A 26610-nucleotide genomic window follows, 5' to 3' on the forward strand; every position below is an offset into this window, starting at 1 on the left:
GATGCCTACTTAATATTCCTAGAAAATTCACAATCCTTCTAAAAATAGGAAAATAACAGAACTTACTGTACAGTGACTTTACTTAACTCATATTTTCTTGTAAAATTCACATTTCTTAAACGTGCCAAGTCAAATCAGTTCATCATTTTTATTCACCCATACTTCTTGCTGGGAAGTAGCAGCTCTCAATACCAAATATTATCATCAATAATTAGAGTTACTATCTAGATGTCTGTTTAGATAACTATATTTCCCTAATGTTTAAGTCATGCTTACCTTCCTTGTTTTCTTCATGTGCTTTTCCATCAAAATCAATGTGGTTCTGAGTACACACCATGCTCAGCTTCCACTGAAGTTTGTTATAGCTGTAGCTATCTGAATACTCCGTTATCACACGGTTCAGATTTTTAAATTTCTGAAACCAGAGACATGGCAGAGAGATGCCACTCAATAATTCTTCCGTGTAAAAGCCATCGCTGAGAACTGTCACAGCAACACGTGTAGTGAAGATGGCACTGCTAAGTTAGTGCTCAGTGAAACAGAACACAACAGCAACCTTCAGATTTCATTTCTGCTATGAGCTATGGCTGAGCTCACCTGTTCATTTAACAGGTGACCCACTAACCACCTTTGTACCAGAACAAAAATGCCATTTTAAGCCCAACAGACAGGAATGAGAACAAACTTGGCTGAAGCTGGCTCTGCAATGAACAAAGGCCATGCTGGCAGTGCAGCTTCTCTGGTTTGTCTGGGATCTGATATTGACATTTTTTGTCTGTTTCAATGTCAAGGTGCAACTGACATTGAAACACTGACATCGTTCCAGCTTAAAAAGCAATCCCCAACCTGACATCTCTTCTCTTATCATAACCAACTATAATGGAAAAGCTAACAGAGGTGATTTTAAATTTTTTATTATTTATGTTATTTTTACATGGGGTCATCAAGGGGAGACTGGAGTCTAGAACTCACATCAACGACAGAATGCTGAGTATTTCCTACATGGAGTAGCATGCTCAGCTTCCTTTTGGACAAAACACACAGCACTGGTCTAAGTTTAGTTGCTTTAGAATGGGAGAGGGAATATTTCAGTTGGATATTTGAGGATGTGGTTTTGCTGAGTCTATATAAAGCAGCTCAATACAGTCAAAGGCTACAGTGCTTTGTAAAGTAAATATTAAACTCAGTATTTTATGTTGTTCAAAAGATGAAGAAGCCAACATGGATGTTTACTGGATATTAACATAGCTCTGTAGAGATACACCAAAGCAAAAAGGAAATTATGTTCTGACCTGGATAAAGAAAGCAAGATGTTGTGTTCTATGTGCATTATAACATCACTTTCTGCAACCTGTCCACATAAATTATGATAGATTACTATACTTTTTTTTTAATAAAAATTCAGCTCTGAGGACTCTAAGCTGAACTTGGATATAAGGAAAAATAGCAAAGTGGGCAAATTTATCTACTTGGTGTTTCAGGTGTGACAGAAGCAAATGATTACATTTATCTGTGTAACCTTTTGACTGTGCTATCAAGGTGGATACTAAGATGAACCAAATGAAGGTTTACAGAGACAAAAGTGCACACTGGGATAATTATGGAGCTTTCTGTAGCTTAACAAAAGGGAAAAATTCAAAATTATTTCTAGCTACAGAAATGTATATGTTGCTTGCTGAGAATATGACAATATAATGCATAGGCTCTATTTGTAGCTGTATAATTTGCATATCTCTATACTACAGTGAAAAGACTATAATGTTCACAGTAGGATTGAGAGAGTGTTAATGCAAACCAATTTATCTGATGTACATTTCAAAATCCAAAGAAATTAGTGAAATTTATTCACTGAAGTGGTCTTCTGGAAGTTACTGATTCATTGCATGTGTGTCTCATGCTGTGAACAAGCATCCTTTCTCAAGTCAAAGGTAACTGCCTGTAGCACTCTCCCAGCTATTCACCATATCCTGAAAGCTACCAGTTTATCTAACACATACAGTTGATCTGTTCAAGTAAGCATCCCCTAGTTTGCTTCAAGCAAAATAAATTAGGTTATTATTAACAGTTCAAACAGGTGATTTGAGGCAATCTATCTTATTTTGCTTGCAGCAAATAGGCAGTGAAGCATTAGCAACAGAACTTAAGGGTGGTAATCTCTGTCTGGTGGGAGGTGATAAAAAGCTGGAGGTGGTGACCTCTTTGCCAGCACAGATAGATGGATGCAGTTGAGCACGTGTGTCCACTGTCATAATATACTCCTTGAGTACTGGCATTCCAAGGCAGTTATGTATTACGAACCTTGTTCAGATCTTTATAAATAAAGGAGACTCTGCATCCAGATAGCTTTGTATCTATTGTCACAGAAAAGAGAAAAAAAACAAAAACAAAACAAAAAAACCTAAAAAATTGTAATCTTTCTGCAAAGTGAATTTAAATATAATAAAGTCATTCTGAAAAGGAGAATTTTTTAAGGAAGAACCACTGTTCTATAGGAAGATATAAGAAGATATGTCTCCCATTTTGAGTCTTTAATTCTCTGCATATGAATAGAAGTCCCTCTTCCTTTGCCCTACAAAATATGACAGATTCTAGACATGCTAAGTTGAATGAGGAGCATGACTTAGTGCTATAAACACCACCTATGCACAATATGGGAAAGCAGCTTTCGAGAAACTATAGTAGTTATGAGGACAATGCCAAATTAAATTCTTAGGCAGAAACTCCATTCTGCACAGAGGGATAATCTCCATGTTTGCACACTTATGTTTCTTCCTTGCATTTACAGACAACTTCATGAGATTCTGAAATGCAACTGCATCCAGTTGCTGCCATAACCTCTGGAATACCCCTGCTCCTACTCAGAGTATTGCAGGATCAGGCCCCTGGTTCAGCCTCCCTTTTTCTTGCATGTCCAAACGCCATTAACTGGCTATAGGTTTTCAGAGTTGCTACTGGGATTCTACTCACACAGCCATTCTTATGACTGACTGCGTGATAATTTAGATTACATGCCTTAGAATCAGAGAATGGAATCATAAAATCATTAAGGTTGGAAAAGACTTCTAAGACCACCTAGTCCAACTGTCCACCTATCACCAATGTTGCCCACTGTGCTGCTTAATACTTACACCTATGGCACATTTATAGTTCACACAGAATGGTAGGAAAGATGCATCATTCTAACACTGTTCTAGTCCTTATTGCACATTAGCCATATTTAGCAAGGGCAGCTACCTACCAAGTAGCAAGAATGGCTATCTGGTTGTTCAGCTGACACACTGATCTCTCTTCTGGGCAACTAAATACAAGAGACTGCTATTTCTGGATTAATAACAAACCATACTTTCCCCCACACTGAACACATAAGAAGTTTTGGTTCTGCTATGTCCCCTCTCAAGCATTAAAGAATAACATGACTCCAGCTGCCTCAATAGGTTTTCTCAGCTACTTCCATGAAGCCAAATATGACTGGCTTGTAATAATGTGGAGGATTTTTAAGTTCAGAGCCTGCATACTTTGTGCCAGTCAACTGAATGCAGAGGTTCTACGTCCCAAGTGCTTTGAAAGATACTTTTTCTTATGCTAATAGAAAAGTACAGGAGATTTGAGCTGACTACGTTGATATTTTTAACAGAATAATATTGAGAAAAATGGAAATGTAATTTTTTAAATAATCATTGCTGTTGGAAGACATAAATTCTTTATACAAGTCTTTAGGTAACTTCTGCTTTAAATTTCTGACACTCTTCTCCTTGGAGTTTCAAATACAGTTTCTGGGAGTAAATACCCGATTGATTCTGTGATCTCATTTCTTTCCTACGTTGCCTGATAACTTAGTACTTATCTGACTTTAGCATGTGTAATTTCAGCTTGCTAAGTCTGCAGGCTAACCAAGGGGAAAGAAAAGTGAACTTTCACATTGGCTGAGTGAACTGAATGAGATGAGTCCAAAAGTCACAGCAGCACTGCTCAGGAACAGGGCTGTAGGACCTCTGAGTTCTCTGCTGTAACCCCCATGGATGTACAATACCCAGGACCATGCCTTGGCAGCAGTGGCACCTTCACCAGTAATGTGTAAGTCTCTGTATTTTTAATGGTGTCACCTCATGAGATGCACTTAATCAGGGCTCTGTGTGCTAATTCAATTTGGTGATTTACTGTCCTATACCCAGGCTACATGCAAACTTGGTGAATCATCCTACTTACTAAGGAGCCAAACTCAGCATGATCGAATTCAATATTTGTCATAGAAGGGACAAGCCCACTATGAGATAACTCCTTATGTGAATCTTACACGAAAGCTTCCACATGCTGACATCCAATAATTAGCCAGCTGACTGTCATCTCATTTCCAGCAAATCAGTTTTAATTCAGTAATACTGTATATACATATACCATGCAGTTCATACTCACTTCTTGGACATGAAAGAACTTGGAGATCTAAAACCTGTTAACAGTAATAATTCTTAGAAGCTATATCAGCAGGGAAAGCTGCCAGGGGACTAAAGTTTCTAGAGCACTAGACAGGCTTAGGGAGCTCCTGAGGTGAAAGCCCACAAACCAGTCACAGCCCATGAAAGGCACTAAGTGCTCCCAGCTCCCACCGATTTCAAAAGGAAAACTGCAGGCTCTTTGTTAGCCTTGCTGCTGCGTGATCAACTATGAAAAACTTACTTTTCACCATCTGGCAACTGAACTCTTAATTCTTTGTTTGTGCTTTCCAGGCTGTCAGATTTAATATGTCCATTGTTTAATGATCCCATCCTCACCTTTAACAGAGGATTTTTCCTTTGCAGAGGATTTTTCTGTTTTCATCCCAGCAAATGCCACAATCAAAATCCTTAAACTTCCACTTCTGGAAGATGACATTTCAATAAGTAAAATAGGCACTGCTTTTGGAAAAATCTCATAGATCCAACTCATCAAGGCCACAGATCTAACAGTTATAGTAAAAATTAATATTTTCCATGTTTGTTGGATTTTCTTGACAAAAGCAGATCCATTTTGCTTGGACAAAACAAACCTGGCTTCCATACACTTCCACTGTGCTGCCGTGTTGGATTCTGTAGCACAGCTTCTGGTGACAGAACTCAAGGGAGATTCCTCAGCCACCCATCAGCAAGTCCAACACCATGAGAAGTATTTCAGCAGCACATTCATGAGCTAATTTGATTCGGTAAATTTATCCCCATTGAAATATTGCAAGCAAAGACCAAAGAAACTCAAAGTAACTGTTTTTCTTCTTGTATTTGTGAGTTTGTGAAGATTGAGGGATTCTGGAGAGAATGAACAAGAGCAGCTGATGAATGCAGACAGTCTGCACTTCCAACATGGAAAACATCTAAAAAATAAAACCCTATTCCAAGTAGGAAAACAGTGTAATACGGAGAATGGTACTTCTGTTCAAAGCATTATCAGAAACTTGCTAAGATGGGAAAAAGCAGCTTTGTCTGAACGGAGTTCCAGAACTCTGTTCACAGACCAAAAGCATCATGGTAACTTAAGCATCCCTGCAGAACCCTCTTTCTGTCTGTCCTGGCTTTAAGATTCTTCTGCTGACAGCTTCTACTTCATGCAAATTGTTGGGAAACACATTTGGGATCTGGAACTTTTTTTATTGCAGGCTTTCAAACACGAGGTGCAGTTCATACATTAGTTCATTTTCCCAATTGTTTTTTTGTTTGTTTGTTTTAGTAATGCTTGCTGAGCCCAAACTTATGCTAACAAATCTTCATAATACACCATTGTATAAATAATGAATAATAATAAAAGAAAGTAGTACTAGAGTGCTGAACAAAAGTACTCCAGAAGTTTGTGAACTACAGCTCACATGGTAACAGTGATCATAAGGCACAAGTTCATCTATATACAGAAAGTCATAATAAATATGTATATTGTATGACTGCAACAATAGAATCCCTAACAAAGGTTCACCAGGCAAAATCTACTTAAAATTCATCCACAATACATGGATAAAGGATCCTTTTTAAAATAAAAATAATTCCAGTCAATTTTTGATAGGGAGTCTCACTTCTAGACATTCCTGCATGAAGATACTTTCATAAACCATATACACTGTGGAAGTTTCAGAAGAACTGCATGCCCTCATTGCAAAATACACATTTGGAGAAACTCAGGATATACTTAAAATGATGTTTAAAAGCATTTAAATACCACACCAGTGAAAGCATCAGACTCCTGCTTAGATGAACACAACTTGAGAGTCTCAAAGCAAACAAAAAAGCTGCTACAAAAACAGGTTTTTGGTTCAGACAAAAACTGCAAAAGCAAAGCAAAGGTATACTATATAAAAACATCAAAGGGCACAATAAAAAATAAAGGGTCATCACATCTGAGAGGCAAGAGAAGAGGGAAGAAGAAAGGGAGGAGAGGGTGAGGAAAGAAAAAGACCCAAGAACTCTTTGCAATTCTTCCATCATTTCTTTTAAATATAGATATCTTGGAAATACAGAAATGCCTTGGGATCAGCTGCCAGGTCACCATTCTTAGACTGAGGCCTTTGGATGCTTCGTCCTGTTTGCTGAAATGAACAAAGCCTGCTTACTCTGGGATTTAGTTATACTCAGGATTCTCTCACTTAACCAGTGTGCTGCCTGAGGTTGATGTGTCATCATCTTCTAATTGTTACTTCCGCCCTAAGGCAAAAACTCATCCAAATTCTGCTCTCTCTTTCCTTTCCATTACAACTCTCAATCATTGTCCATGCACCACTGACCTCTTTATTTCCCGCTGCCTTTCTGCAAACTCCAGAACAGACCTTTTTCTTATTCAGAGTATCAGAATGGTGCCAAGCATAAATATTCACAAGGGTACTTTCTGAGAGCAGCTAATACCAAAAATCCAGAAGTAAACTAACAATTCACCGACTTTCTTGTGCAGACAAGACTGGCTGTGCATATGAATATAGTGCCTGCCCACTGCACCTCCCAGCCTGGCTCTGCAGCTTGCTCTGCCTTCCACCTTGCAAGGAACGGAGCATACTAAGCTGGTCCAGACTCACAGCCCTGTGAGTTTCACTCTCTGTCTTCCTTTGCTAATATTCTAAAGATTCTGTGGCCTCTATTTTCTAGTTGTTTCAAGTTCCTAATTATTTTTTTTCTGCCTTCATGCATTTATGCTGCATGCATTTCATTTCTCCTTGTCCTACCTAATGCTGTGATCCAGAAATTATGCTGAATTTCTGACATAGCAAGTTGGCACCAGACAAGTGACTTCACTGCAGGATCACACAGCAAAAAAAGCAAGGCCATAAGCAGAAAATGAACTCTCACTTCCAGCACAGCTCTCCTAAAAATAAAACTCCAAAAATGTATAATCTTTTGCTAAGCTGTCTGTTTCCCCCTCCACTACTCAGTTTACTCCTGTCACGATAGTGTCATTGTACAAGAAATGGCAGCAAGGAAAATGCATATAGGTAATAGAGATTTTTTTCTTGGTTCCTGTGAAATAAAATTGAAGGAAATGTTCTGAACCATAAAGTTATAAGCAAGATACAAATGCAGTTTGAATCCTCCTGTCTACTTTTTCTGGGTTTAGGACTTGGATTTTACTGGAACTGAACAGGAAAATGCTTTCATATCCTACAAAGCCATATCCTACATCAACTACACCAACTGTAGTGGATGCAACCAAAGGTTCACCTAGTTCATTCATCTGCTGCTGTGCCCAACAGCTGATGCTTCCAGAGAAGGAAAAGTTTACATACACTGCAAAACTTCCCCCCATCACAGTCACAGTCATCAATCTTTTGCAGATCAAGGATCTCGTGAGTAAGTGGCTCTGTCAGTCCATTTAGTAATCCTCAGTGGATTTCTTTTACACAGATGCTTCCATGGTCCAATCCATGACCATGGAATGACCCTCCATAAATGCTTAATACCTACATCACATCTGGCAGGGAATTCCTCAGATTAAGTACATGTCTTGTGGAGAGCTGCTTCAACTTTTGCTGTCAAAATAACACTCACACCTTGTGCTAGAAGAGACAAACAACTGATCCCTTCTTTATTTCTTCCATACAGTTTATGATTTTATAGATCTCAGCACCACATTATTTTTAGTTGTTACAATCCCTGTCCTAATCTACTTTGTTTCATATTTGTCTTTATTCATTAGCTATATTCTCTGACAGCACTGTAAGAATATATTTCATCCAGGCAGTTTGAGACCATTTCTTCTTTTTGCCTTTATTATGGAAATGTAAGCTCCAAATCAGGCATCTGATTATTTTGGCAGAAACTCTGGCCAAGAATTTAGTCATGCACATATTTGCAAACAAGCACTTCCACGAAGGGAGAGAAAATAGTACTGGAAAGAAAGGCTGCAGAAAATTAAAGGTCAAATGAACATGAAGTGTACAACTAAAAAATACTGCAAGTTTTTTCTTCCCCTGCATCTACCTACTTCTAAATATCACTTGAAACTATCAAAGTTTGCATTAAGCAACAGATGGAGATTTTTGTTGTTGTTGTCAGCATTTATTTATAGTAATAATACAATCCGAGATTCATATTATGGGTTAGTCCAAAGTACTCCTGGAAAGATTAATATTCTAATGATTTCCCAGTATTTCGGTTCATAGAATTCAGATTAGGTCAGATGAAACCCTTGAGGTACTAATTTCAATTTAGCAATTATGGATTGCACAAGCGGCACTTAAACATTCACATTTAGAAGTGCTTTGCTTTAGATGAGGACAGCGTATTTGTTACCCCATAAATAATGCAGGCAGTTTAATAGTTGTGTGGTTGGTGCATCCTTATCCACCCTTTTCAAGAGGGGAGAGCAAGACTGTATGCACTGTTGTGCACATGGCATCAGCCTAGAATCCAGAGTTCAGAAAGTTATTTACCTAATATAACTGGACAAGCGTTTGAGTACATCTCCATTATCTTTTCACCTGATATGAAAAGACAAAAAGAATAATTAACAGTGGGGAGGCAGATAATGGTGGTGGTGGTGGGGGGAGTGCAAGTATTATCTTTATTTTCTTTGTTCTTCAATCATTACTTTGATACTTGATTCTAAATAAAGAAAACGTGGAAAATCATTTTTTAAGTTTCAAGTATTAAAAAACAGTTTTACAAGGAAGAACAATTAGAAAAATAAAGCATAATAACCAGAAAAGAAGTGACTCTTTCCATGCTATGGATCAATGCAGTATTCAAAACTAACAAGAGAAATATTAATTTAGCAGGAAAAATAGTAAACATGGATATGCTAAGTACATGTGGTATTCCTGTATCCAACTGCAACACTGACAACTACACTTTTAGCAAGAATGGCTCTAAGGGAAGCATTTATCATCAAATTGAGGGACTTGAACAAATTCATGTCATTACCTCATCTTCTTGGTGACAAAAAAAAATCTATCTATTGGAAATGAGAGCGTCTGTGATATGTTACAGAGTCCAAAGTTCAGCTTCTGTTGAAGTTTACTTAATTTTTCAATTGCCTCTGAGTGCCAATGAGATGTTCTCTTTAGTCCCTTCCAGTAATATCTCACAGAGAAATTCTTCCTGAAGAAGGAAGCTAAACATCATTTTTCTCAGCAGGAAAAACCACCTCTCATAATTGGGAACATCAATTTAAATCAAAGTTTTTAATGCTGCATTTAAATTTAAATAAATTTAGATAAATTTAAATTTAAATCCAAATTTAGATAAATTTAAAAGACACAGCTGACCAAATACTAAAATTTCACTCTTACTATATATACTTTTACAATACTTTGTCATTCTGACACATCTTTAGGTAGATTTTGTCACAACATGAAACAGATGTGTGGTATTTTTCTGCCAACTCAGAAAGAAATATATTTGGATTCTCAATCTCTTGGCCCAGAAAGCATACAATATTTTATGGCTTCAAACCATGGTCAGTGTCCAAACCTGGTCTACATTCCAGTAAAGTATTCATTCACTAGTCTTAAAACTTCAAGATTGTACCTGTAAATTTCAAAAGATAATGAAAAATTCTGCAGTAAAGAAAAATATTCAATTTCTCACCTTTTGAGATGATTTGATCCAAGTTACTCTCCTGGATTAATCTGCTTCTACATCTAAACAGAAAATTCACTTCTAATATACTATGTATGTTCCATATGGAATTATCATATTATTGCCAAGTCCTGATTTCAGAGGAAAAAATATTGTTTCTTCATATTTACTAGCCTTCTCATTACTCTTCACATGTTCCTTTCATTTTAGTTTGGAGACATTATAATCATGATTGCTATCACCTAAAGCAATAAACTAGTAATAGGAATAATAATTAAATATGAATAATGGCAAATAATAAATGAATTTATATCTTGTGCATTCTAATGTGCATAGTATTCAGGTGGCTGCTAGAACTACTGCTACCAGGAATGTAGTTTTTTTTTCCTCTTTGTAAATTCAAGAAGATAGAAATGGTTCATATCGTTAAACTCGGAATCAATCTTTTGGTTTTACTTTTCAGCAAACAAACAAACAAAAAGAAGTCACAGTCATTTTGGTTCACATGCCAAAACTAACCTCAAAATAATTACAAAGAAACTTTGCTACACTACAATTAAGTGGTGTTACAAAAGCAGTGTTGCATCTCACAGACACATCACTAACACAAATCAAGGAAAGGATAAGCTTCCTTCAGGGTACTGAAAAGTCATGAAATTTCATGTCATTTTTCATGCTGTTCTGCATGAAGGTAATTTATGTTAGCATACGGATCAACGTGACCATATTGTACTGCCTCTCTGAAGGATTCATGTTGAACTAAGATCTACAGAGAACAACAGGATGAGGGAGACTGACCTTTTCCATGTCTTGCTTGTGGCAGAACAAAGGGGAATGCTTTAAACTAAAAGAGGGGAAATTTAGTTTAGATATTATGAGGAAATTTTTTACTCAGAGGGTAGTGAGGCACTGAACAGGCTGCCCAAAGAAGCTGTGGATGTCTCATCCCTGGAGGTGCAAGTTACAGGCAAGTTAAAAACAACACAAAACATTCCCACAGTGGATGTATAAAGAAAACAGCTATTCATGATTGTTTTCTGAAACATGCACAAACAACAGAGCGACAAAGTGTCAGCATTGTAACAGGCACAGGGAGAACATGTAAATGAGGAATAAACCAGAGAAAGCACACATATAGTGGAAGAGAAGTTGATAATCTTTGCCATTTTGGGCTAAAAATGGAGCACTCTTGTAGAATGCATCAGGATGTATTTGTAGATATAATGTAGAAAATAATACATTACGATTTTAGATACATTCTGAAAGCTTCTATGAGCACAGAAGTTGCAGTGAACACAGACATACATCAAATGCACTGACTTCCTGCATGACCATGTCAGAGGTGCTGTTGAGCATCTGTTGCAGCTTGAATTGGTGTGACCTGAGGGTGATAATAAGAGCTATGAACACTGTTCTTTACGCTGCTACTAAATGTATTATTGGCACAAACGTTCTCTCTTTGTATCAAAAACATCTCTTTGATGCATCTTGGAATAACATTTTCCTTTCTCAGAGCCAAATCACAGCAATGACTCAGTCAGTTTTGCTATTTATTACCATTATCTTTTTACACTTTTGTTGCTTCCATTTTTGAGCTGTAGATACAGAGCAGTCCATACCAACTGCATGACCTTGTGCTTCATAATTTGAATATACTACCTGCTTATACTACCGTATCCTCAAGGTCCTCAAGCTGTTAGTGTTTAACTTTGTAGTCTCTGCAAACGCCTCCCAGTGTCTGTCAGTTTTGTACCTTTCCTGATGGCTTCTTACATTGAAATACTACACTATGATTAGCCAAAAAAACAGTCCCCAGGAACAACACTCTCTCCACTCTAAAAGTTTCCTTTTCAAAGATCTGTAGCCTCTCCTTTGTCTGATCATTTCTTCCTCTAATTCTCATCCACTCTATACTTAACAAATTTATTATCTGGATAATTTTAAGATAAACAACATAAAAAATCAGAAGGAGACACCACACTTGCTTAACACAATGTGCTTTTTGTAAGCCTCTATTTTACTATACCCCATTTTTCAGCAATCTCTGTATATTCCATGTTTTTTTTCCTTCTCAATTCATAATGTTGATGAGACTGCAGTTCACCCTGCCACTCCTTTCTTAAGAACAGACACCATCCCAGATACTCAATAGACCTTTCTGAAAATGCTATTCTGTATGTATGAAGCTACTTCAACTACAGAGTTTTTTTAAAGTTTTACAACTAGAATATTTCATCAAATCCTTTTAGGGAGAAAGAATCATTCATCATGTTGTCTAGAAGTTAATTGTTACTGCATGAATAGACTGATTTAGGTGCACATCTATACTATCTCAAACTTCAAAATTATAAATCAATTTTTTGGACACAAAATGCACAGGTTAGGCCCACCTGGAGTAGGTAACAATTATACACACATTGGATCTTAACAGTTTAATGTAATTTATAAGCTGTCTTACTAGTAACTTCTTCAGGTTTTAGATTCCATGCTATTATGACTTACTATGAATTTCATTTCAGAGGCACTGGGATCACAGAGTCAGCACTCTAGAACAAAGAAAGATCAGCAAAGCTTAGAAACCAAATTTCAACTCTATACAGATACAACTGGAGAAGCATGTCAGATTTTGTTTAATCAGTTGGAGACTCTTGACAAATGCAGTTTCAATGCCTCTCTTCCTCTCGTGATGATAGTCCATGGCTGGTCGGTATGAAAACACATTTTATTTTTAATTCAAACTGCATCTGATTTGATATACTTTCCTCCTCGTTATGCTAATGCCAAAAGCAACATCAGAAGAAAAACTGGGATCTCAAAGATGGTGGGAATCATAGCAAGAAATAATGAAAAGTGGGAATTCCCCACCAAGATTCTGAAGGAATGATCGAGAAATGATTTTTCTTATGGGAATCCCATGCCAGGAATTAGTTTCAGCCCTGGTTTACAGACAGCAGAGTTAGAACAAGCAGCAGAATTAATGCACTGTGCTTCTGGAGGACTGAATATCAGGTTTCATTTCTCCGGTATGTTCACTGCCAGGTATTTACAGATTTCTTGGAAAGAAGTGCACACAAACTGCCCACGTCTTTCTCATGGGTACACCTGCAGAGAGGACTTCTCTATAAGCTTTTATAGTTGAAAAGTCAGTGAATTATCACTGAACTGCTCCCAGTTAAATGGTTAAAAAAGACAAAAACATCCAAAAAATTGCCCAATTGCATAGAATTTCTATGCTATAGTGAAATTTTATCAGCTTCTCAGTTGAAAAAGAAACAAAAGATACAGCAGGATAAGAAGTCATCTAATTTGAACAGAAACCTGATCCTCATAAAATAAGTATGACCAAATAAAAGGCAATAATAAGATGATTTCCTTTTGCCACTGCAAATATCCAATCAAGGAAACCTTGAGCAACTCCCTTGATGCACATAACTCTCATAACACAGAACAGCAGAGATGGAATATTGCCCTAGATTACCTTAGCCAAGACTCCCACGCACAAGAATATGTTCAAAATCTACGCTCTTCTAAAAGAGAAACTATAGAGCTGAGGCTGCTGCTATCAATGTTCAACATTCACATTCATTTAATGTGCAGATTATGCTCTCAGAGAAGTATGAATTGAAACTCAAAACTAAGACTTCCAAATTCTGTCAAATGACTGGAATAGTTTAGAGTGTTCTGTTATTTGAGGAAATACAAACAACTTGCTCATCTTAAATCTTTTTTTGTATTGTTTTCTTTTGTTTGTTTTAACCTAAACAGGTAGATGGGATTTTAGAAAGTTGGATCTGGAAAATGGCAGCAGCTCTGAAGTCTCATCATAAACAAATAAATGTGATCATTGCAGACTGGCTCACATTTGCTCACCAGCACTATCCCATTGCTGTACAGAATACACGCTACATAGGACAGGAGATAGCAGACTTTGTGGAATGGCTGGAGGTAAGATATAAGTACTAACTGGTTAATGCTTATTTATTTCAATCAATTCAGTTTCTTCAATATCCTATAACTTTTCTTCCATAAATTTTCACAAGATTTCATAAAAATTTTTACCATGTAAGAGAAAAAAAACAAGTGCTCTTTTTATCAGAATACTTCCATGTGTCCTTAGAGGTGAGATCATTTCATGCTACTCTGGTTTTTCAATTCCCACTTGTGCAGAGAGCTGACATTCTCTGGACTGTTAAAGTACTCAACAGTATTTCAAGTTCAGAACTTGGTTGGTAAAAGAAAGTAAGAGCAAGTGTCCTGTACAGTGAAAGCAGGCACATGATCATTTGCAAGTGGCTAGTTCAGCAAAATGGGTTTCTGTGATCTATCCTTAACTCAGAGTTCAAGCATGACATCACATCTGTTGGCTTTTTGTTTGTTTGTTTTCCCTCTGTTTCCCAAGGATGATTCTAAAATAACTGCTTGGTGATCCAAAGTTTAAAGGGAGACCTTTTAAGAGGACAGATACACATAAAGCAGATGGCATGCAGGCAGCAATGAGTGCAGAGCCATGCTAATGCCGTGACCACTCATCAAAAGTCCCTCTAGGTATGAAGGAGTGGCTGCCTCTTACAGCAGTTTGAGCTACACCTGCAGCCAACTGAATGGAAATATTACAGAGGAGTCTGCAAGGGAAAAAAGCAGAAAACAAAACATTAGAAAGAGAATTACTTAAGTGAACTGTGCACCCTGTGTAACTCTTATGCCAGCTATCTCCAGTAATAATTCAAGCTACCTAATTGGAAATGAAATTTTATTTCTGTGCCTCACAGTGCATTTTTGAACACATTAATTTAAATACGGTGGTGACTGAGGTAGAAGGAAAATAAGATGCAAAGCAGAAAGATTTGCAGCCAATACCACTAAAGGGCTAAACTGCTCTTCAACAGAAATAACAGGGCTAGAAGTTACTAGACAACATTCCCAGGTAGGGAGAGCAGGCACGAAGGAGAGCCAGAGTCACCACTTACACACGTCTGCACCATACATGCTTGCATCACTTCCAATAAATAGTAACAGAACTCCTACTACTTCAGTTGATGCTTTTCCTGAGCGTACCACAGAAGTCCAAGTGCCCAGATGCTTGGCCTTCTCCTGGTGCAAACAAAGGAGGCAAGGAATAGCACTCATCCAGCTAAGAAATTTAGTGCATGATCCAAGCGCTTCATTTCACCTTTAGCATCAGCATACATACAAATGTATTGAGTTACAACTCACAGTATTCCTTCTTTGTAGTTAAGCATTTCACTAGCTTACTTGTTGCATTTTCAGCATCTAAATCAAACTGCTGTTATCTTCCAGGAATCCATTCAGTTTTCCAGGAGCAATGTTCATCTAATTGGGTACAGCCTAGGAGCTCATGTTTCGGGGTTTGCTGGTAGTTACATCAGCGGTACAAACAAGATTGGAAGAATTACAGGTAAAAGGATTATTTTAATAAATGCGACACCCGACTGATTTCTTTTCCTACATTACACAGATATTTGACATGTCAGTTCAGATTAGAATTAAGAACTCCTCTTTTCTCTTTTTATTAATCACAGCAGCGGCTGCTGGAATTTTAACTAACGTTGCTGGCCAACATTTGCATTTAATTACTGTGCCTTCTCCCTGCCCTATCTGAATAGATTTTGTATGTAGTTTCCTTTTCAAAGAATATCTCAGTGAAACAAATCTATTTTGCTTTCTTGGGTCTTATGAACTTATAAAATTTGACATTCTGTTCCTATATGACCAAGACCAAAACTATACATCATCTTAAATCCAAATGTATGCCCTTCCTAGGGCTTCCCATTGCAGATAAACAATCAGAGATAAGGTAAACATCATCTTCAAGCTTCCACCTACCTTTGGCCACACTCAGTGCTCTCATCTCCAGTTGCAGCTGCTTTCCTCAGCTCTCTGTGTGTCACCTCTCTTGGATTCATGACCATAAACCACAGTCCCTTACTTAATCAACTCCTGTGATGGTGCCTGTCTGGCAAGAAGCTTACATCACATGGCACATCACAAATTGACACCTGTGTACAACATCAAAGGATTTGAGCTCCTTAGCACTGCTTATTCAAACCACATTAACACATCAAAATCTTGATAATGGATAAGCCAAAATATTAAGGTACATTTACTGTATGCGCACTCTTCAACAAAAATTATTCAGTCTTGTAACAATAAGCTCAAAAAATTCATACTGACACAACCTATTAAAAGGAAAAGGCTTGCCTTCAGGGTGACATCCTTGTAATCCTACTTGAAGCCTCTGCTATTAGTCTTGTCCAGTTATATATATGCAGCTACATCAGCCCATATTACCAAATGAAGAACCTGAAATATTAGAAGCTCCTTCTCCAAGCTAAACAGCAGCTTTAAACTATGCAGTAAGCAATCCAGCAATCAGTTCCCAAGAAGAGTTTTATACAAAAGCACCCAGTGAATTAAAAACAATGTGCATAACTGGAATATTATTTTTTTCTGAGTACTGCAGTCATTTGAAAATTATTATACACAGCATCTAGGATTCTGGGAAGTGAAGCTTTAAAAATTACAAGTCTGAAATGTAGGCTAAAAGCCAACTTTGTTGTAGACCTGCTGCTTTCAAAAGGGCCTCTGAAACGCATGACCTCTAGAGTATCAAAGAACAAAATTAAGTAAACATTTCTCAAAGGACAAAGCAGTAGTGAGCTTGGCTTACCTATAACAAACATATCTATCTCAGTCTGTGTCCTTGTGTGTATAACAGTTACTGTTTATTATGTGTGTTTTTTACCTTTTGGTGTATCCATGTACCCTGTGCAGTACAAGTGTTCTTAGCATTGTTTCTGTCAGTGAAAGACCTTGTAAATTTCCAGTGCTGTATGTTTTTAAATGTTTATCAGACATTTGTCACAAAACAGTATAAGAAAAGCCCATCTATACTATACCACAATTGGATCGTGTGCTTTTGTTGCAGGCCTTGACCCTGCTGGCCCCTTGTTTGAAGGAATGTCACCAACAGACCGTTTATCTCCAGATGATGCAAACTTCGTAGATGCAATTCATACGTTCACTAAACAGCACATGGGTCTCAGTGTTGGCATCAAACAGCCCGTGGCCCATTTCGATTTTTATCCCAATGGAGGCACCTTTCAGCCAGGCTGTCACTTCATGCATGTGTATAACCACATTGCACAATATGGGATCACTGGTAAGAACAAATGGGACAGCAAGGGCGGCAGCGCTGCAGCTGGATTTATGCTACTCTGGGAAACCACATAGATCTATGGTGATAAAACAGCATCGAATGGGGAGCATTCTCTCCCATTATAAAGAAGTTTCTTTTCTAGAAATTGGTTCTAGATTTTCACATAGACCGAGCTCAAATCATTCTCACTGACTAATGTGGCTGCCTCGCACTTGTGAGAACAAGACCATGAGTACACACTGCTGTCGAGAACTTTTGAATAATTTTCAAAGGTATTTGTTTGGGTGGCAGAGGAAAATAGAAAACATATTTTAATTAAGCCAGATTTGTCTAGCATGTAATTCGTTATTTCAAATCAAAACACAAAGCTGTACTACTTACCTTAATACACCTTTCTCCAAGTCACTGTCCTTCAGCTGCACATAGGGCGATGCTCTCTGTGGAACTCACTGTCAATGTTCCAAGCTGGTTTTATACATGTAGAAGTCCATTTCCAAAGTACCTAAAACATAAATGTACAGAGACAATGCAACATACTGAAAAAAGATAAAGCTGCTGATGCATGGTGTCAGCCAAACAGCTTCATACTTACCGCCTTGTGCAGGCAGGCTTCACAAATTTGAACAGCAAATTATTCAGTTTTATTAGCAGTTTAGTAGTTTTAACGACAAAAGTACTGTTTGTGCATTTTCAGGTATTACACAAACTGTGAAATGTGCCCATGAGAGGTCAGTTCACTTGTTCATAGACTCCCTGCTTCACGAGGACAAGCAAAGCACAGCGTACTGGTGCAATGACATCAACACTTTTGACAAAGGACTGTGCCTCAGCTGTAGGAAGAACCGGTGCAACACCCTGGGCTACAACATCCGAGAGGAACGGCTCCCCAAAAGCAGAAAACTCTTTCTGAAAACAAGAGCACGAATGCCTTTCAAAGGTCTGTGGGAATATTTGTTATAGCCTCCATGTTGGTTATGAAGTGTGGTAACGAGTCTAGGCTTTGTGATCCTGATTATTCACTTACTAAAGCTCACAAAAATCTGTGGGATAATCCATTTGCAGACAGTGAGGAATCCTGGTAGGCTGCCTTGGTGGCCTCACATCAAATCTGGGCCTCACAGCTGCCTGGGGCCTTGGTCAACAGGAGCTTGTATAGCTGTCCTATGTGAGTGCCACTGCATCTGCAGGCATACAGCCAAGCCAAAGCACCAGCACAACTGCTGTGAGAGGCCTGGAGAGCCTCACATTCCAAATTTGTCCACATTTTTTTCTGTAGTTTGCCTACAGATCAATTATTTCGACACACAAATTATTACTTTTCAGCTAGCGGACAACAGAATAGCATGTGCTTTTACATGCCAGAATGTGGCACTAAAACAAAGAGACTGTTAGTTTAGGGTTTATCACCATTGAACTACTTTATCCAGAGAGCAGTAGGACTGCCATGTTCAGTGAGGTGATCCACACCATGCACATCACCACAGAGCACAGCACACTCAGTTTCCCACCTCCCCCAGCACAGGCCCAGGGTATAGAAATCCCCCTCAGCACCCGCTTGCATCACACAGTTCAGCTCCTCACACAGTGCCTGATACTCTGTCCTGACCGACACTCAGAGCAGCTGAAATCACTGAGGGTCTCATACTCATTAAAAATGTCACAAGAAGCTGCTTGGAGCAGATGTGTAAAGGCCATGCAGTTCCCAGTGTTGTTTTGCTGTGTAACACTCAGGTCAGCATCGGAATGGGGAACATGCACTGCTCTGACGATGCCACATACACACACTGGGCACAGAAATAACACAACTGTGTTGTTTCCTTCCCTGGACACGGATATGATTCATCACAAGCTGCAACTGTGTCCTAAACGCATTGCATTTTTATGCTTGAAAATGGTCGATTGGTGCAAACAAGTTAACAGTTATAAAGTCATGATGAGACCCTGAGCCAACCAAAGTTTTTATATAAACATGCTCACCTTTCTCCTCTGTGTATCATAAGCACTGCACAAGACCAGGCTTCATAAGAACACTCAACTTTTACACAAAGAGAAAACCCAGAGAGCAAGACAGAATAGCAGTAAGAGATTTGTAAACAAGCCTTTCTGCACACTTTGTCCTTGTCAGTTTTGCATTTCTGGCAGCAAAGAACCAGTCATTTTGCTTTCTGCAACTTTTCAAAGGGAAAAAAATATTGTTCTTTAACACACAGTAAGTTACAAAACAACAACAAAAATACAGTTTTTCTAGCAAATGGCTTCCACTGTGGAAGCTCAGACCTGCACAAAGGTCTGTCTGTACATATACAGGAAAAGATGACAGGGCAGTAGTAGCATTATGTGTGAAGGCTGGAGCAGGTGATTTTGAGCATCCTTCCACTCAGAAGCATTTATAATGATACATACTTATATATATATACACACACATACACACACACACATATGTATATATAAGTATGAAAGTACATACACATAGTGTAATAATGCTTAACAGAACACTTTCCCTTGTGTAGTTTTACCACATTGCAAGGATAAATATCACCACCTATTAATTCTCCCAAGTACTTTCTGATATCTGTCAATAAAAAATGACTTAGGGTTTCTTCCCTAACATCTAAATCTAACAGCTGTGGGCAAGGAGGCAGTTTGCAGATGGGAAAACCACATTCCACACTGCAGAAGTGTTTTAGAGCTGACTAACACCACCTTGCTTTAGAAATCTCCATTGTCATTGCATGTCTGGTTTTATTTTTATGTGTTCGTCAATATATAACAGTGATGAATTAGAGCTACAAAATAGTATGTCCTGACAGGTGGTGTGTAAAATGCAGTGATGTTAAAGTTTTTCAGAAAGTAATGTGTGCTTACAACAGTAATGGATCTGATGTTGATGTCAGAGGTTGATAAAGAGCCACCACACGTGGGTATCGTCAAACTGAAAATACCTAGGCACCATTATCACCCAACAGTAACTTTTCCATTCTACATTTAAGTGGCTACAGCCAGATCTTTTCTTTTGGTAGGCTTGCTAGACAGAAAAGTGTTGGACATTCAAAACTAGATGATAATGTCTGTGTACACAAGGCCTCTAACTGTATGGGTGGGGCTTTTTTTTTTTTTTTTTTTGTCTCTTGTAGTTCCCCAAATGCCCAACAGCTTGTAATCAGTGCACTGACAATTCCTTAGTCATTCTTCCTTCTCAGAAACATACCATTATCTTCAGTTCAAAGACTTTCCTAAACACATTTATTGGAGAAACCACCAAACCTCAAAGCACTAATGACATCTTTCTTACAGTAATGTGATGGAACAAAGTCGCATTGTTAACAGGCATATTAAGCACAATGCTTTATTATGCAGCCAAGGGAAGTCTTTTGTTCTGCAAGGAGATCTTCTAACCAGAGGAAAAGCTTGACAACATCTTATAAGGTCTTCAGTCTTTATTGTACACCTCTAAACATGTCCAGCCAGGATTCCTTTGCTGGTTGGACAAAGCTTGCCAGACATTCCAATGATTAAGTTTCAGAAGAGCAAAAGCATTTCCCATGGGAGAGTGTTTTACCCTACAAAGGGTAAACTCTGCCCAGGTTACCTTCCTCCCCTTCTCAACACTTTAAAAAGAGCAGTAGGGCCCCCAGGCTCTAATACAACACATCAATGATAAATATATATAAGTATATATGCTTTAATTGTAATAAATACATTTGAAAATCAGATGGAAGTATCAGCCAAATTCCTGCTTTGAAAGACAGTCTTACATCTGGAAAATCTATTGTTTCTTTGACCATTCATTTCATCACTTTGTAAATTCTTCCTCTCTACAGTCTATCACTATCAGTTCAAGATCCATTTCATAAATGAAATCCAAGGCAAGAAGATCGACCCAAGTTTTACCATGTCTCTGACAGGCACTAAGGAGGATGCTAAAAACCTGCCTATCACACTGTGAGTATTGACATTACATGACACTGGACAAGTAAGAAAACAAAAGTGCTAGTTTAACATGTTACTTGGATAATCAAGCTGTGAATTACTTGGTTTAACTACAAGTAATAGGAGATGAACCAGAAGCTGCCCTGCCCTCTCTTCACCAACACTCCCTAAAAGTGATTAATTTTTGAATTATTCATGCACGACTCCTATTAAAGATCTCTTAAACAAACAATCTTGGAAGTTTCTCTTAAGATTTGTTATCCTGTCCACTTTGGTCCACCCCGAAGCTAACAGAGGTCAGTAATCAATTAAAACCAAATAAAGCAACTGTAAGGTAAAGGAATTTGGCTATATCTCACCATGGATATGCTCTTGGCATTATCAAAAGCAAAGGCAGTCTGCTCTAGGAGACAGAAGGTGTAACATGGATAGTATTATGGGATACATCTTTTGCATTCAGAAACCACTGGTGCTTCATTAGCTGTCCAAGCTTCTCCGAACTGCCATTTTTTCCAAGCAAGCTGTTATATATCACAACTGTTCTCACCTAAAGGAAGAACATGCCAGAGATGGTAATGTTCTCCCTGAAGGGAGGGAACAGATTGTTCTTTGATTTCAAAGAAAGTAGTCTATTTTTTAAATGAAATCAATCAACCCAGTATAATTGAGACAGCATTATTCTGTTTCTGATTTCTGCAGAGTTGAAGGAATTAATGGAAATAAAACCTACTCTTTTCTCATCACACTGGACACTGATATTGGTGAGCTACTAATGATCAAGTTTAAATGGGAAGGAACTGCAGTTTGGAAAAATATCTGGGACAAGTTTCAAACCATAATACCGTGGACAAAAGGCACTCACCGACCAGGGCTCATAGTGAAGACAATAAGAGTGAAAGCAGGGGAAACACAGCAAAAGTAAGTGCAATGACAAGAACATATTGCTGTAATAAGGCAGACACTTAGCAAACATGTGCTCCTAGCTCTAATACAATGATCTGAGTCCTTGTACTCAAACCAGCTGAGTTTATCCATGTCCAGGCTCTATCTATTATTTTTTAATTTCAGTCTCAGATGACAGCACTTGATTTTGAAGTGACCTATGAGAAGAATTTTTGTTCTCAGGCCAAAAGTGATTTGTGGGAATTATTCTGGCTCACTAATAACACTAATGTGAATTTAAGGCACCACTGCCTTGGGTAACAGTGTAATTGATATTTGGGATTAAAGGACAGAGAAGGAGGTAGCAAACAGATCCAAGGAAGAATTCAAACAAGCAATGCATTTTTATCTACGCAGTAGTAATAAATGATAGCAATTTCTTAATATAAGGAACATATGAAATTTCAAAGAAACAAGCATAAAACAAAACAAATATTGATTAAAGCATTAAGGCCTTGGAAATTCAAAATCCTACTTGGAAAAATAAGGCAATCTTAATGATTTTCCTTTCAATATACACTTGTTTGTTTTTGGAACTGGATCCACCGATCTGAGTGGTGGTGGTCTCAAAACACAGAAAACGCTATTGATGCTTTTGAAACTGCTTATTCAGACAGAAATTTCAGCCAGAAGAAATACAAAGCTTGTAATTATTCCTACTGCTTTAATCCTTTGAGACATTTTAACGGAACATTTTAATTAACAAGAAAATCGTGTCTTACCTTGCAACCGTGGCTCAGCCTCAGGTGTTTCTCCTTGTTAGTCTATTTCTTACCAGCACAGCAGTTACAACCACATGCAGACTTCCCGTGGTACGGTACTTATTGGCAGAGCTGCAGCTCCTTGATGCTAACAAAAAATCCCCACAAATTAGACAACTTAGAAGGATAGCAGAGGAGGATCATTATATATATTTTATTACCCTTTCTGAAAACATGTTTTGTAGGTACTTCTTCCTAACCCAGCACTTCGCTCCTGCCAAAAAATAAAATGAAATGAAAGTTTCTGTAACATCTCCTGCTGTTCAGTACTGACCTGGCTGCCAAAACAAATTAAACTGTGTGATACAAGGCAAATTAGAGGACTGTTTAAAAAACAAGGAAGATTTTGTACTTCTCCATTAGTGTTGTATTATTAAGACAGAACAAGCCAATTGCTACTGATACATTATTTAGGACAAACTAGAAAAAGGGCAAATGGTGTGGGGAGCTCAGGTGGTATTTTCAGGTATCTAACTCTATTTTGAAGCTTTTTTGCTGTAAGAAGATGCTGAAGTCTTTGTCGATATTTTAAAGAATAACACGCTCTATTTTCTTTCTGTGCAATCTGGGATGTCAGAGGAAGGTAAGTACAGGAAATATAAAGACAGTCAAAGCCAGTGTATTTAGAGAGCCATTTCCTCTACAGATGGCATCCCATTAAAAGTATAATGATGGTTGTGTTTTTTTTCCTAGAATGACATTTTGCTCTCAAAGTTTTGACAACATTCACCTTTATCCAGACCAGGAGAAAACATTTGTGAGATGTGAAGATCGATTTCGGCACCAAGAAAGAAAGTGAGCGAAAAGAAAGACCAAGTAATAACTAAAATATATGAAAAGTAGCCCGCATCCAGTAGGATGTTGTAAAAATACATGGCCATGCTACACTCAAATTTGCTTATCAATATCAATAATTGATAATAAAACTATCAATAATGCTAATAGTTTCAGAGGTGAAGAGAATACAAAAAAGAAAGTAAATTCTATGATGCAATGGCAAACTGAAAGGCACTTTGCTGCCATGCAAACCTGCTCTCAGTGATCAATGAGCAACTTTATTGACAGCAGTTGTTAATTTTAAAATAGTTGAAGTCTGAAATAATGCTCGCTGGAAATCAAATTGCTACTATTTGAAATAATCACTGGTACAGATCTTTGCAAGTAGTTTTGTTTCCAATTAAAAACTTTGAAATGTTAATAGTGACTACCCATTAAATGTTTCCTGAATCATTTCATAGTGGAGTTCTACTGTAAACAAACTCTGAAATAGGTAACGCAGCCAACAAAGGCTGAATTTCTGACTTGATGAGTTTCAAAAACTAGGAAACATTTAATGCGCAGAAAGCTGGAGCTATTCCTTAAAGCTGTATGGCAAGGAAAATAACTATATCACCCAAAAACGCTATGCCTTACTGGAAAATGCTTTGCCATTTAACTGTTTTAGGGTACTAATTTAAATTAATAGTAATTTAACAATGCTTAAGGTACTACATACAACTGTAGCACAAAGAAGTTCTGTTAACTTTCACATGAAAATCATATCTACTTGTTCGTGTAACACTTGATATTCTTACATTTTAATTTGCTGCACAGGAAATCTTACTATCATTTTAAACTGCATTAATAAATGAAAATGGTAAAACTTTTATCATCAGGGCAGATAAATAAATCTGAAGAATTCAAACATACCAAATTCCATTGTTTCCTATACTGGAATATAAACAACATAAACAAACACCACCATCTCAGATCAGTCATGTTTTACGCATACAAGAGAGCATCAGTAAAACAAGCAGCATTAAGTAGAAAGTATTTCATTTGTCATTGAATAATTAAGTACAATAGTCATTAAAAATTATATTTCTATGACTATTCTGAATGTATTTGTTCTATATGTTCTCTAAACTGGAAAGTAGTCACAAGAACTGATGTCATACCAAGATACTGAAGGAAATTTGGAATCAAAATATTTAGATGTAGCCAGAATTAAAGCAAGAATGATTTAAAAAGCATAATGAATGAGCAGAGCTGAACCAGCAATCCTGCAGGCAGGGAACCATCATCAGTGAATGCAGACAACTTTGTTGATCATTCAGAAGAGTAACTCCTAACTTTTAAAAGCTGTTTTCAGTAGCTTTACATTCCATGTTAGTAAACGGGTATAATCAATACAGAAAAAGACAGGCTGAAATAAAGACCTCATAAAACCACTTAGGCTGGCAGACAGCTTCTGATGAGTTCTGTGATGTAAAACACACATCCTCAAAGCCTTTTAAGTCATGTTCTTCCTGCAGCAACACACCCAAACACACTTCAGACATATTTTGGGCAGTAAAACTAGCTTTTAATACTACTTACGTGGCAAGAAGGTTGATATAGGGATCTTAAATGCAGAAAGAAGTTTAAAAGCATTAGTCCAGGAAAAGCGGATGAAGATGTCAAAGCTGTCTGCTGTGTGCTGAAGCCCAAATAACAGCAGTACTTCAGTTTGGGGACTGCTCAGTTTTCTGGGGAAAATGCATCTTTCAGTTCAAACGTAAACAAGGAGGCATCTCCTCAGGTAACACACCTTGAAAACTTTTCTTCAGTCAAGCAGAAAGATTAAGAGAACATCCAGTATTAAAGCTCCTTAAGATACAAATAAATTTATTCTGATGTCATTTTTTCACAAATCAGATGTTCAGTGCCCTGTCCCAAGTAAATCCTGTGTTTCTGACAGCTGTTAGACTAATTCCTGATGTAAAAATAATAAAGCCTATGTGGCAGCATGCACCAACTACCTGACAGTGCCGGAAGAAAATACTGAGGCCCTACCTCTGATTTCAAGTAGCCACAGCAGAGCCCCACATTGTGCTCAGACTGTTCTGGATCACTCCAGGTAACTGAACTGAGACCCTGAAAGCCACCACAAGACTGCTCCTGTCAGAGGAAGCACATTTTAGAGTAAGCTGAGCTTTTAATCACCTGCGTTATAATGAGCCACCAATGTAAAATCTGAGATAAAACCTAACCTGTGTTTTCCCTCCTCACCCCAAAAAAGCAATATTGGAACATTAATTAAAAGGCAAACTACATCACCGATTTCTCATCTGTCTGGTTTAAATAAAACTAAATTTAATGGTTTAAGAGGAATATATGATGGACTTCTCACATTACTACCATTCTGACTACTCATGCTCCTACACCCAACAGCGATGATCTATGAATAAAACATTAAGAAATACAAGGAATTATTAGGTCTAACGTTAGTTAAAAAACAGCTATTTACATTGTTTCCCAAGACATTTAAAAATATACACAATGTGTTTTATACGCTTGGGCATTATTCTACCACTTAGGCCTGAATTCCCAGAAATGTAAATATAAAAACTGCTAAATCTATTAGTTAACCACGACGCTGATAGGCAGAAGGGATCTACTCCAACTGATTGTTATTATCTATTGCCCTAACAGTGCTCTTAGCTGGAAAGGGAAACACTCAAAAATATCCTGAGGAAAGCAAGTAGTGTGAGAAAGGAGCTCTGAATGTGCTTTTGTTACATCAAAGCATATTCCGCTCAGTTAGGGAAACGGATGCCTAAGACTATTCTCAACAAACAGCCCTAAGAGGAAAGACTAGCAGGAGAAGTTGGTATTTAAAAGCAATCTTATCACTTAAACAATTTTAAAATGTAAAAGAAAACAGACACAGCTTGGCAGCTTGAAAACACCTTGCAAAAAACAGGTTTGATCCTTCTCAAGGTCTAATCCACTAATTGTGTGCTCAAAGTGTTCCACGTTC

General features: G+C 37.7%; 1 protein-coding gene across 4 annotated transcripts in view; it reads left to right on the top strand.

Annotated features, from left to right (window-relative positions):
• LIPC (lipase C, hepatic type) overlaps positions 1–24701 on the top strand; it is a 64168-nt gene extending 39467 nt beyond the window's left edge. For 2 of the 4 annotated variants that reach the window (XM_085515667.1, XM_015872405.3), the window contains exons 3-10: positions 12539–12726; positions 13785–13964; positions 15318–15435; positions 16966–17199; positions 17891–18133; positions 21018–21138; positions 21826–22044; positions 23523–24701. In XM_085515667.1, coding sequence (XP_085371793.1) covers positions 12539–12726; positions 13785–13964; positions 15318–15435; positions 16966–17199; positions 17891–18133; positions 21018–21138; positions 21826–22044; positions 23523–23628 — 1409 coding nt within the window. In that variant the 3' untranslated portion in view covers positions 23629–24701. The remainder of the gene's footprint in view (positions 1–12538; positions 12727–13784; positions 13965–15317; positions 15436–16965; positions 17200–17890; positions 18134–21017; positions 21139–21825; positions 22045–23522) is intronic. The other 2 variants (XM_085515668.1, XM_015872406.3) reach the window with 1 other exon arrangement.
• Positions 24702–26610: the final 1909 nt, after the last annotated feature.

The sequence above is a fragment of the Coturnix japonica genome, chromosome 14, assembly GCF_054131305.1.
Source record: "Coturnix japonica strain WE chromosome 14, WE-NBRP24, whole genome shotgun sequence".
NCBI classification, from domain to species: Eukaryota; Metazoa; Chordata; class Aves; order Galliformes; family Phasianidae; genus Coturnix; species Coturnix japonica.